The sequence below is a fragment of the Ovis aries genome, chromosome 16, assembly GCF_016772045.2.
Source record: "Ovis aries strain OAR_USU_Benz2616 breed Rambouillet chromosome 16, ARS-UI_Ramb_v3.0, whole genome shotgun sequence".
Taxonomy (NCBI): Eukaryota; Metazoa; Chordata; class Mammalia; order Artiodactyla; family Bovidae; genus Ovis; species Ovis aries.
The window spans coordinates 11,597,906-11,611,458 of NC_056069.1; the positions used below are offsets into that span (position 1 = coordinate 11,597,906).

Here is a 13,553-nt window from a genome sequence, read left to right on the forward strand (position 1 = left end):
TTAAAGCCCCTAGAGCCTGTGCTCTGCAACATGAGAAGCCACCACAACGAGAAGCCCGAGCAATGCACCTAAGGAGTAGCCCCCTTTGGCCACAACTAGGGAAAAGGAAGACCCAGTACAGCCAAAAATAAATAAATGAAATTATATAAAGGAAAAAAAAAAAAAAAAAAAACCATGAGTGGGTTTGGATCAAGGTGGTTTCCACTTGAGAAAAACATTCAGTGGCTTCTTTTTTTCTCATGAACAGATGACATGACCCAGGCAGCAAGAGGTTCCCTGTGCATCTATACTAACTACAGGATCGAGTTTCAGCTTCAGCCAGTACTCCTGGAGAAGAAACCAAGAGGCAGACACCAGGTTATAAAAACAACAGTTTCTTCTCTGCTGAGTGCTGTGGTCATTTTATTACTCTCTCCATTTTCCATGAAGATCATTTTCCATTAAATATACTTACATTAACCTTACCCTCTACTTTCCCCTAATGATTATTTGGATATACGGTACCAATTACATGAATAAGAATGCAATAGGTGTTTGATTCCACAGTGACTCTAATAATCGTGTTCAGAAACATTCACTAAACAGGTTCTCAGACATCATGTCCTATTTTTTATAACAACCCTCCACCCCACGAACACAGATTTCTAGCCATGTAATAACTAACCAACTTTTATGCACTGTTTGTAAATTCAAGTAAAGCTGCTAAAACAATTTCTGCCCAGAGCATTTTAGCCCAGCCCAACCAATCTGAGACTTTTCCTTTAAAAAAAAAAAGGAGTCTTGAAGCAATCACTCATCAATACTGACCTTGTTGCTCACTGTCGGCTTCAGTTTTTGAAGGACCTGGGGCAACAGGAAGGGGTCGAGGTGGCCGGGGCTTTGGTGTGGGAGGCGAGATCTTTTTCCTTCCAATATATTCTACGTAAGTTCCCGGAAAGTCTCCCCTCTCCCCTGTCGTCTCGTTATAGCCATTTAACCAGCCAATTTCTTCAGGCTTGGCTTCCTGTCCATCACTGAATCCAAGAGCGACTAAGGACCCTTTGTTCACAGTCAATATGTCCCCCAGGTGCAAGTCAATGTCTTCTTCCCGCTCCTTTTTATAGTCGTACAGCGCCCGGTACTGGTACCCCTCAGCACTCATGGCTGCACACCTGAGACCATGCAATGGCTGAGGCTGGCTGCACACTGCAGTCTACCCTGACGTTTCTCCAGGAAGTGAATTCAGAGTGTGTGCCAAGGCTCCTGATACACCTCCAGCAGGGGACAAAGCATCAATCTCCAAAGGTTTAGGAGGAGAGGTGATTGGCCATCCGGCCGTCCATCTGTCCTCCATGAAGGGTGTGACTGAAGTCAAGGCTCTCCTCCTCTGTGGCCACGGTGCCCCCACCAGCCTCCTCTTCAGCGACTCGTCAACACGCCGACTCCCGGCTGACTCCCCCGGCGAGGCCCGATCCTTTCTGACACTCTTGTCACGCGGCCCATCTGTCGTTGACGGTGGCACACCACATGCGAGCTGCACCTAGCAGAGGGAAAGCAAGGCTTATGAATGAGCAGCACGCTTGGGCCATCTGCGTGAGTCTGGGCTTGGACTGCCATTCAACAAGTACTTAACCAATCGGGCAGAAGGACGCAGGCCGGCGTGCTCGCACTTCCCACGGTATACACAACAAAGACGAGGGAGGCAGGCGGTCCCTGCTTTCTAAGAATGCTCGGCAGGCTGAGAGGGGTGCTGGCACGTGGCAGCATCTCTGAGACAAGGAGGGACACAAGGAAGCATGACATGAGGTACGTGTCCTAAGAGAGCAGAGACTGAATGCTAGGGAGTTCAAGCAGGGGCGAGCCCCATCTCACTGCAGGCATCTGAAGACAGAACATGTGGCAAGAACTTAGGTGGAGCTGTGAGGGGGCACGCGTCACCTTCTGGGAAGAGCCAGAACAGGCAGTCCAGTATGTGTGAAGCCCAAGAGGAGGCATCGGATCCGAGTTAGAAAGATAAGCAGGGGTGGTATGACGCCACGCATGCCTGTGGCGAGTTCATGAGTCATGCTATCTGCAATGGGGAGCCAGGAAAAGGCTTGGAGAAAGGGGACGGACAGGATCAGGGTTACACGTGAAGAATTTCAATCGAATCTTGATGCATGAGAGGGGCTGTCACAGAGACAGAAGAGGAGAGCCAGGCAAGGCGTTCTGCAGCCGTCTGGGCAAGTGGGCATGAGGGCATGAACCAAAGTGGCAGGAGAAGGCGTGGAGAGGTGGGAACTGAAAAGGGACAAAGAGGTGGGGGGGCATGGCAGCACTGAAAAAGGGATGGAGAGAGAGAAGCACGCAAGACTGGGATACTGCATCCCAGTGGGGGAGACAGAGAGACCACAGCAAGATGAGGAACAGGACGGCAGAGAAGCCAAGAGGAAGGGCTCTTCCCAGCCTCGAGAGCTGAGCGAAAGTTCAAGGCACTGTCGACTACTGGGGCTTAGAGATCAGCTACTCCATCCACTATTTTAGAACTCATTTCTACATGAAGTCAGATAATCAAGAAATATTTACTTGTGTGTGTGTCTGTTTAGCAACATATTAGCATGTGGTAATACAAAGAAATAAAAAAGACACAAAAATTTAGTATATAATACCAGAACATAGGTCATTTTGCTGGTACCTTCCAAGGAAAAAAAAGCAAAGTAGAAAGCATAAACTATACAGAAAAGTACAAAATAAAAAGGAAAAATGCTCTCTCCTTCCCACTTTCTCCTTTATCCCAAAGGTTATTACTGTCTGATATTAAAAAGCAATAAAAGTGATACATTATTTTTTTTAAAAAAGAGAAAGCAAAAAGGGTACCTGACCCTGAGTTCATGAGAAGACCGTAGATACCAGTATCAGGCAAAGGGAAGCCAGGAGGCCTTGGTGGGCTAGAAGTGATGCTGAGCATCCAAACCCACATGTGAGTAGCTGAAAACCTGGTCTGTGATTCAGGACAGGGAACACACCTGAAGTTTGGTAACCAGCTGCAAATAAGACATGGGCAAACTCAATGGAATGTAGGAACTCAGAAAAAAAAAAAAAAATTAAAAGTTAAAAAAAAAATCCAAGGTCAAAACATTGAGGCTCACTGAATGCTGCTGAAATGGGAAAGTCAAGGTCTGGAGACAAGGTCATGCCCTGGAAATAAGGGGTAAGAGGGTTCAGGTAGAAAAGGGTGATCTCTAAGACTAAATCCTGCAGAGGCCTCTGGGAATGTAAAATAGACAGGGCGAGGTCACCCCAGGGCTGCGTCCGATGGACGCATGGCAGAAAAGCAGAGCAAGCCACTCTAGTCTAATGGTATAGAGGATCTGTTGCTGTTCAGTTGCTAAATTGTGTCGACTCTGCAACCCTGTGGACTTTGCAGCACGCCTTTAAGGAGTTAAGGAATAAAGAGAAAGCAGATAGCTGCTGCAGATCACTCTATGAAGACAGTTCAGTGGAGGAGGAAATGCAAGTTTCTTCTTTTTTTAACTAGTGGAGGCAGAGGGCTTGGAGAGTCAAGAGACTCTCTTAAGAGAGGCAGTAAGCAGCTTGGATTGCCACTAGAACAACAGAGAACAGCGTGCACTCGGACACACTACGCGCCCCACGGTCATTTCTCCAGGTTATCTTGGTCATAAAGAGGAAAAGCAAACTCAAGGTTTCAGTTAAGCTGGCTGAACAATAAAGCAATAAAAACAATAGCCTCACAATGTCGGTGTGCTATGTCAAAGAGAGCTTTTGTAAGTTTTCAAGAGTAGAACCCCTCGGAAGTTTAATATCATAGGCACTCTGCGGTGCAGGCATCTTAAGAAACAAAATCTAATCACAGATTAATTGTTATGCTGGCATTCAGAAGTGTAAAGCATTCAACTTTACATGGCTAAAGCCTCTTAGCTGTAATACAATAACACTCTTAGGAGAGTTACATATTAAAAGAAGCAAAAACAAACACTGGAGATCTTTGTGTAGCAAGAATATTAATTTGGGGTAGTATTCTACTTTGTATTTCAGTCAGCAGAGGAAAAAAACATTAAAACAGCCAGCAGAGCATATGAGAAAAATAAACTATGTTATGTTTGAAGACAGCCTCTCCTTTTGCCAGATCCAGAATCAAATTAAATATTCACTGCATAAATTCACACGAAAATGTAGAACTAGCAAATCCCATTTTTAGTACTAATGTACTCTGTTACAAATGAGACACAGAACTCTAAAGAACATGGAAATTTACATATCCCTAAATGCCTGGAAACCAGGCAATATGCCTAAGAATAATTTAATTCCTCCAAATTTGCCTTGAAATTTTTCTTAGCTTTTCCTGGCAATTTATGTCTTTTTGGGGGGAGGAAAATCCTCAACTAGAAGGCTGGGTAGATCTTTCCGCCAGCTGCTGCCTATGGCTTCCTGTTTCAACAACCCAGAAGGCCAGTTTGGTGAGATTCTTAACAGAATGAGCAGTATAATGATCCCTCTCTCTCTTCTTCCCTGCCCCCTGCAACTCCTCCTCTCCCCTCTAAAAAGCCTCAGTAAATCGCCAAGCCTTGCTCATGACATATCTCTGCAGCTATGCATGTCCTGCACCAGGGGGACACTGTAGTACGAAAAGCCTCTAAGTCTGCTCAAGGTTGTATAAACCTAAAAACTATGTTAACACTAGCCTGAAGCTAAATCCCTGCAAAGAGATAAAGAACCCTGAGGAACCCTGGTGAAGTAAAAGTGAAGTGAAGTCGCTCAGTCGTGTCCAACTCTTTGGGACCTCATGGACTGTAGCCCACCAGGTTCCTCCGCCCATGGGATTCTCCAGGCAAGAATACTGGAGTGCGGTGCCATTGCCTTCTCCAGGGGATCTTCCCAACCCAGGGATCGAACCCAGGTCTCCTGCATTGCAGGCAGACACTTTAACCTCTGATCCACCAGGGAACCCTAAGACTCTAGCAACTACTAGACTCTAGAGCAGCAATAACAATCCTCGCCTTACATGCCGGAGACTTGTCTCTACAAAGCCCCCCATCCTCACCATTTGTAAGAACCACCTTATTTTGTGTGTCAGAATCTTGTGCAGAATTCTGGGCCCTCAACCAAAAAAAAAAAAAAAAAAATCCCCAGATCTTCTATGACTCTAGGGCTGCAAGTAACACACACTACTCTTATCTTCTGGGACTCCACCATCAAGGCCAGAAAGACCAATGAAAACAATCCAAGGCCAGCCATGATTCAGTGGCAATTAAGTGAGTGGAGAGCAATTAAGAGGGAGACCTGCCTAGCCATCTGGGGGGCACGTGAAGGGCATCCTACGGAGAGGTACAGAGAGGCCTTGGCTAGAGGGAGGAAGCACGTGGCTTCTCTGCTGCACACCTTACACTCTCTCCTGATGGCCACGCCCATTTAAACGATGTCACTGTCGTCATGAATGTGAAAGGGAAGTCGCTCAGTCTTGACCGACTCTTTGCGACCCCATGGACTGTAGCCTACCAGGCTCCTCTGTCTATGGGCTTTTCCAGGCAAGAGCACTGGAGTGGATTGCCATTTCATTGCCGTCATGGTCGTCATCTAATACTGGGAGCTACAGATGTATTAACCCATTCAGCCATCACCATCAAATATTTATTGGGAGCTAGACTGTGTGGATCACAATAAACTGTGGAAAATTCTGAAAGAGATGGGAATACCAGACCACCTGACCTGCCTCTTGAGAAACCTATATGCGGGTCAGGAAGCAACAGTTAGAATTGGACATGGAACGACAGACTGGTTCCAAGTAGGAAAAGGAGTACGTCAAGGCTGTATATTGTCACCCTGCTTATTTAACTTCTATGCGGAGTACATCATGAGAAATGCTGGGCTGGAAGAAACACAAGCTGGAATCAAGATTGCTGGGAGAAATATCAATAACCTCAGATATGCAGATGACACCACCCTTATGGCAGAAAGTGAAGAGGAACTAAAAAGCCTCTTGATAAAAGTGAAAGAGGAGAGTGAAAAAGTTGGCTTAAAGCTCAACATTCAGAAAACGAAGATCATAGCATCTGGTCCCATCACTTCATGGGAAACAGATGGGGAAACAGTGGAAACAGTGTCAGACTTTCTTTTGGGGGGCTCTAAAATCCCTGCAGATGGTGACTGCAGCCATGAAATTAAAAGACACTTACTCCTTGGAAGGAGGGTTATGACCAACCTAGATAGCATATTGAAAAGCAGAGACTACTTTGCCAAAAAAGGTCCGTCTAGTCAAGGCTATGGTTTTTCCAGTGGTGATGTATGGATGTAAGAGTTGGACTGTGAAGAAAGGTGAGCACCAAAGAATTGATGCTTTTGAAAACTGTGGTGTTGGAGAAAACTCTTGAGAGCCCCTTGGACTGCAAGGAAATCTAACCAGTCCATCCTAAAGGAGATCAGTTCTGGGTGTTCATTGGAAGGAATGACGCTAAAGCTGAAACTCCAATACTTTGGTCACCTCATGCGAAAAGTTGACTCTCTGGCAAAGAGTCAACTGATGCTGGAAGGGATTGGGGGCAGGAGGAGAAGGGGATGACAGAGGATGAGATGGCTGGATGGCATCACGGACTCGATGGACGTGAGTCTGAGTGAACTCCGGGAGTTGGTGATGGACAGGGAGGCCTGGTGTGCTGCGATACATGGGGTAGCCAAGAGTTGGACCCGACTGAGTGACTGAACTGACTGACTGATATGTGTATTAACATGAGTCAGTAACCATGAGGTGGGTACTATGAACATTCTCACTTTACGCAAGAGGAAATGAGGTGCAGAGACTTTGTGTCTTGGCTGTGATATCTTGGCCATGACAATGCTCAGCAAGTGACAGGTAAAACTGGAGTTCAGATCCAGGCAGTCTGGCTCCAGAGTCATCACTTATAACATTCTAAAACCTGCTGCTCAAACAGTTTCCCTGGATGCCCATGGATGGCCAGATATGTCAATAAGGTCATCCACGTAGACCCCCTGCCTGCATACTCAAACCTCTCAAACTCATCTTGACAGTCTGCTTTTTACTCTCTGTGATAGTGGCCTTACTGGCAGTATCTGTAGCTCTTTCACAAAAAAAAAAAACCACCTGCACATAGAGAAGCCTTTATAACTCAGCAGGAGTGCCCTCAAGTCTGAGACTCAGCATCCTGGACCATGCAGATTTTCTCCCAAAGAGACTTCACTGAGATGCATCCTTGCCAAACAAGTTCATAAAGGGGTGAATCAAATATTGGGCACCCAACTTCTAGAATGGAGAAGGCAATGGCAAGGCTGCCCTCTTCTGGAATCCTGTCCATTTCTGCTCTACAAGCTTCAGCTTCTGTCACCTAAATGCCTCCTGCTGCTACCCCAGTCCTGTCACTGCACAACTTCTGACAACTCAGTCCCTGCTGGGTGGTGGGGGAGAGAGATGTAAATCATCATCCACAGTCACTGGGGAGATCATGTTTAGAGGACTGGCAAGTTCTCTTTCTTTCACCTTCAGGTTTGCCCCAGCACAGCAGAAATCTCTGCAACCTCGGACACTGGTAGTGCCTAGATTACTCGCCTGTGGTCAGTGTGGAGCCCAAACTATACATTCCCCAGATTCACAAGCTTGTATCTTTAACCTCTTTGGCTACGTGCACCTGTCCATTGAACTATTTCCACTCAGTTCCATTGGAATTATTTCCATAGTTTAGGTTTTTATATGCAGATAATATCCACCATGGGGCTTCCCTTGCATCCCAGATGGTAAAGAATCTGCCTGCATTGCAGGAGATGCAGGTTCGATCCCTGAGTTGGGAAGATCCCCTAGAGAAGGAAAGGGCAACCGACTCCAGTATTCTTGCCTGGTAAATTCCATGGACAGAGAAGCCTGACAGGCTACAGTCCATGGGGTCGCAAAGAGTCAGACATGACTTAGCAATTAAACAACAGTATCCACTATTCATAATTACTGTTTTCAAATAACTGAGGCAGTTTTATGACATAGGCTCTAAGCCAGTGCATAACCTGAGTTACTGTAACAAAAGCTATAAAGAAAACCTAGGAACAAATAACAAATTAAGTTACTCTTATTAGAACATCATATGAAACAGTTCAAAAGTTCCCTCACAGGAATTATTTTGCTCCTCTCTTTGAAGCCTTTTATAGACTGCCTGCAATGAAGGCAGATTTTTTCTCTGCTAAAATACTGACCAATTCTCATTCTGTTCCTCAGAATAAAGTTGTTTCTGATGCCCCACAAGTAGCTATCCATGACTTCTTAACGTACAACTGCTTGAAAGTAAATTTTCAATTTAACCCTCTAACCCACAGGCATTTGGGCAAAGAACCAAACACAACTCTTTGAAAAGTCCTCTGACTTTGTTGACTTACTCATTCCCATTTACAAAGGACAGAGGTTTAGCAATCTTGGTGGGGAGGCAGGAATAAAGAATATTTTCAAATCACTTAAAATAAACCAAGAATATATCCTGATCGTGTGATTCTACCTTGCCATGAAATCAGCTGTTTGGTCCTGGTTCTCAGAACAAGACAGACCTTCAATCCAGCTGCAAAGCTACGGATCAATTCTTGGGCCCCCAGCCCTACAATTCATCCTTTCATCTTCAGTAGGGCAAGCTCCCTACCTAAACTCACATCGCTCTTTTAAAAAACAGAATTAATCATCTAATCATCATCTAAAAATCTTTTCCCCTTTCAAATATGGTATCCTGGAAATCATGAAAATCAAATTTTCCTACTAAAAATAATGAATTTCAACCTAAAGTGCTGGGCTCAGGGTAAAATTTTATGGGGTGAGAATTTCATCTCAATTAAAATAAAATGAAGGGCTGGGATGAAGCCCCAAATGAGTGACCTCAAGTATCTCCATTCATTTTTCAAACCAACCAGAATGAGCACCAGGCTGCCATGCTCGGGGGGAGCTGGGCATGTGAGCCACGCCTCCTGCCCACAGGCCCTCTGGGGGCTGGGTGTGTGGGGACTGGACAAGCCCTGGTCAAACAACAAGGACATGGGGCTCTCCAGAAACCAAAGCGATGGGATGGCGCCAGCACTGCTGGAGGCGCAGAAACACAGCCCCAGCTGGACGCATTTCTCAGGCTCAACGGTCATCACAGGGAGGCTGCAGCTTCCAGAGTCTGAGAAACATCCTAGAACCCAGAAAAGGCCCTGGGGTGGACCATTCCAGTTCTCTGCATCACCCAGGGCAAGGAAGCCCTGAGAGGAGGCTGCCCTGGAATGGCAGGGCGGAAAAAGACACTCTAGCGTCTCTCCTCTTGCGAAAATAGGATGTTACTGTGGAAAATTCTCAGCAAGCAGGTGAGTGTAAGCACTGGACTTCACACTCAAAGATGCTTGTCCCCACTGGGTCCTAGATTTTCCAACTTGACCAAGTCTCTTAAACCTCTCTGTGCCACTGTTTATTATGAAGATGAAAGGAAATTATTTATACAGAGACTGAGCTCTGGTCTTGATAATCAGAGCTTAATAGAATTAACACCGACACAGTGCGTACTAGGGGCCAGGCACTGTCCTTCTAGTTTTGTATACATCAACTCATTTAATCCTTGCATTCTGGGTACGGTTTATCATCTCCATTTTACAGATAGGAGAATGAGCACAGAGAAGTTAAATAATGTGCCTCAGGTCAGACAGCTAGTAAATCACAACTGTAGCAGCAGTATTGTATATCCTATCATTATTATTAGCATTGATTGCCACTTATACAATTTCTATTTAAAACTAGAAACATTTGCCAAGAATTTTTCTTTGGCACTGTTTCTAAACTCTGCAAACTGTACAGAAAGATTCCTGAAGCTAGCCAAAATAAAACTCTGTTTCTTTAAGTCCTTTTCAGAGTAAATAGATAGACAGATAAGGGTTGCTTGTGGACTTTGTCCATCTAGTCCTGGGGCAGAGGGTGGCTCTATAGAGGTCAGGGCTGAGGAGACCTGGGAGAGGCCAGGGCTGTGCGAGAGGGTGGTAAGAGGCAGGGGGTGGAGTTAGGGGACAAAACTCCTCTCCAGGAAGCTGTGGTGGCTGCTTCCTAGCTGCCTTCAAAGGAAAACAGGTGATCCCACTCACACACTTCTCCAGGGACTGAAAGCAGTGGCTGCTCCTGTTATAGCCCTAGCTCCTAAGGCTGAGCTCAGGGCTGGACCACTGAAGTCCAGTGAGGGAGAGGGGTCCAGCCTGGCACCTCCCTTTCTTCACTCTCTCCTCCCTTCTGCCAGACTTCTATGACTGCAATACTCTCTGGGGTGATTATTAACATGAACACCGTTTTGACTACAGGTGCAGGAGGTGGGGGGCAGTGGGGGTGGGGAGCACATATGTATAGATATACTTCAAGGAAAACAATGCTGGAAGGATAAAATCTCCAAGATGTTTTTATACTAGGATTTTTTTTTTTAAGCAAAAGGTATATTACACTCACTCTATCCTTTCAAATAAATACACAAAAACCCTAACATCACCCAAACAGACATGGGTAGCAGTAATTACAATCTATTTTCAGCTGCTTTGGCATCATGTATGTGAAATTGCCTCTAACTGCCACTTTCTTAAGCAAGTAATTCTAGTAAGAGCGTTGGGAGAATCATGGCAGGTAATCACATTAGGGTGTAGGTGGAGGAGACCGGGATACAGAGGGGCGGGTGGAAAAAAGAATAGGATGAATATCTCAAGAATGAATTACAGGCTAAGTTTTTTATTAAAAGCTGTCATATAATTGATATTATGCCTTGCCTTCTAAGGTGATATCCCCTTCCTTCCATTGATAAGTAAGGGCTTCTGAGGGCTTCACTAGGACACTCTATTCTCTTGGCTTCACTGGCAAATTCCTGTGTCCTCCAAAATACAGAAGAGCTGTGGGGAGCCTGTCTAAATGTATAATATACTAAAAAAAGGCACTTCCCCTTTTCTTCTGCATTGTGTATGCCTCAGTTGTGGGAGAATTAAAAGCAAAACACCAAATGCAAACAGGATCTTAGCTTTCAATATTCTACCTGACCATGAAATATTTTTTTTTAAATCTGCTCATTGACCATCTCTTTATTCACTAAAATTGACTTTGCATATGACAAAATGCAAACACAATGCGAGCTGAACTAGAATTGTTCCTGTTTTAATGAGCAAGTGGACAACCTTTCAGATTAGATGTCTTTTTAGAATACTCCCTTAAAATACCTAAGAAAGATTTTGACCAACATACTAGCCTAAGAATTATATGGCATTCATGAAATTTTACTTAAAGATATGAACAAAACTTTTAAGAACACAAAATCTGAGTAAGTGGAGCAGGCTTGCATGAAAATACAAAACCCTCGATAACCAGCCAAGGTGCATTTAACATTTCCAGCAGATAAATTTGCACTACCACCATCACTGTCAGTAAGCAAAATACATATCACCTATGACTTATTGTACCACTTCTATTTCCCAAATCAACTTAATACTTTAGGGGTTTACCGTTCTTAATAAATTTAAAGACACAGCTAGAGAAAGACAATACAATTAATCAATGGAAAATGAAATGCTTTTTTCATGTCGGCTCTCAGCATCAGAGGTGAAAAGACACAGTGATACCATCATTTTAGAAAAGGAGATAAAACAGCAGAGAGTAATGTGTACAATGCAAATATCTGTTATGCAACTGACAACAACAGGTCCCAGATCAAGATGAAAGTTAAAAAGCTACATCCTAACCCACTTTAAAAGCCAGTATCAGATATACAAAACTTTCTTCCAATCACAAAAATTTATATACTTCTATGGAAAAAAAAGTACAACTCTCTAGTTGCAATTGGCATATAAAAGCTAAAGAAGCCAGTAGTTGACATAACCTAGCATTTCTGCAAGGCAGAGAGCCTCCTCCACAGGCCTTTCCAGTTTAAACCTGATCCTCAACCAAACATATCTTTCCAAATTGAAGAGGGATCCCTCAAAAAAAAAAAAAATAATAATAACAACTCTGGGTATTTTCTCTGGAATGACCAAAACACTTGCTTCCCAAAGCTTAAGTAACTCTTGTTCCTAAGAAAACTATCATCTACTGCTTTTAAAAAAACTATTTATTTCAAGAGAGTGTACTCTATCAAGAAATTATGGCTAGGAGTGCTTTTTTCCCTCTCTTTCAATGATTTGTGTGTTTCAACGATTTCAATGTTTGTGCCCTTCTGTGCAAAGTCACCAAATTCCTGATGATGACTGATAAACCTGTCTTCCTATTCTGACCTTTTCTAACACCTAACCATCTTTAAAGTTGCCAAAAGGCAACACAAGCTAATGAAAAAAAAAAAAAAAAAGCAAAAGAACCCACTTCACATAATGCCTGGGTCACTTACACTGTGAATGTCCCGCCTAACAACTAAAACTTCAGCCCCATCAAACTGAAATGACAATCTAATGCTGCGTTCAAAACCCGGAACTGTTTTATCAATTCGTACTTCGCACAGACTGACAAAGAGGAAAGAACTGGAGAGGGGGGCAAAAAAGGCCGGAAAACCCCCTATCGCTTCGAAAGTCATCAAACCCCCAAACCCAGTAAACTCACACTTGTATACCAGCAGTGCTGCAGCCACACCAGAGATTAACGGTAAACGTGAGAGCTTTCTGATATTAAACTACGTCCAGAGAAGCAGAATTTCCCCAAATCCAGTTCACACACATTCTGCTTTCAACATGTAACAGCCATTTCGCTCACACCCTTTCATTACACGATCGAATCTGGTTACCAAAGTACATTTCTGCACTCAAGCGGTTGGCCTGAGCTTTCCTGTTCTCTTTGTCTTGTGATCTGCCGGGCAGTTTCTGCCCTTGGGAAGTGAGCGTGAGAGCTGTGGATTCCAGACAATTCCGCACGATCTTTCAGCTCGGGCTTGCACGCTCTCTCGCTCCCTCTAGCCGGCTCCATATTGCGGGGCCGGTCCCTCCGCTCTCGCCCCACGCTACAAAAAGCTAGATTTCTGGGCTATCCGAAGACCCCATTAAATCTGCCTCCAACAACCTGCCACAGGCCCGGCCGGCACCACACGCCGAGCTAGGGCCCCAGCGACCGGCCGCCCCGAGGCACACTTCCCCCACCCCGGAAGAGGAGGGAGGCAAACTTCGAAGGGCGGGGGCGGCGGGCGAGCTCCTGGGACCCCCGCCCGCCCCGGGCAGCGACCCAGGTGCAGCCGGAGAGCGCGGGGGAAAGCAGAGATCCGGCCCGCTAACGCGAAGGCGGCGGTCAGGGCGCTCTCCTTCGCCGAAGGGCTCCGGAAAACTGCAGCCGGGCGACTGGGGGAACCCTCAGGAAAGTGTACGGTGACGGAGAGGTGGCGGAAGCCCGAGTTCGCCTGCAACTCCCGGGAAGAATGCTCCCGGCGGCGCGCACACCCCGCTCGGAAGAGGACCAGGGAAACGGGAGCCGCGAGGGAGCCGGGAGCACGCGGGGACGCTGGCCAAGAAGGGGACCCGCGGGGGCCCGGAGGGCGGCAGATGCCAGCGGCAGGGAGGACGGCGGCCGGCTCGCTTCCCCCGGCTCGGTTCTGCAGAAGGAGAAGCGGCTGCTGGTGACAGGAAGAGAGCGGCTG

At 45.6% G+C, this 13,553-nt stretch overlaps 1 protein-coding gene across 10 annotated transcripts in view; it reads right to left on the minus strand.

Annotated features, from left to right (window-relative positions):
* Positions 1 to 13,553, minus strand: part of PIK3R1 (phosphoinositide-3-kinase regulatory subunit 1) — a 97,333-nt gene that overhangs the window by 83,521 nt on the left and 259 nt on the right. Inside the window, exons 1-4 of one of the 10 annotated variants that reach the window (XM_060400341.1) lie at positions 12,533 to 13,065; positions 2,841 to 3,002; positions 1,613 to 1,748; positions 808 to 1,519 (exon numbers count right to left, since the gene is read on the minus strand). The exons of 1 other annotated variant lie outside the window; for it this stretch is intronic. In XM_060400341.1, coding sequence (XP_060256324.1) covers positions 808 to 1,141 — 334 coding nt within the window. In that variant the 5' untranslated portion in view covers positions 1,142 to 1,519; positions 1,613 to 1,748; positions 2,841 to 3,002; positions 12,533 to 13,065. Of the gene's footprint in view, positions 1 to 807; positions 1,520 to 1,612; positions 1,749 to 2,835; positions 13,066 to 13,553 lie in introns of those variants that run through there. 8 more of the 10 variants (XM_060400340.1, XM_060400343.1, XM_060400337.1 and 5 more) reach the window with 8 other exon arrangements.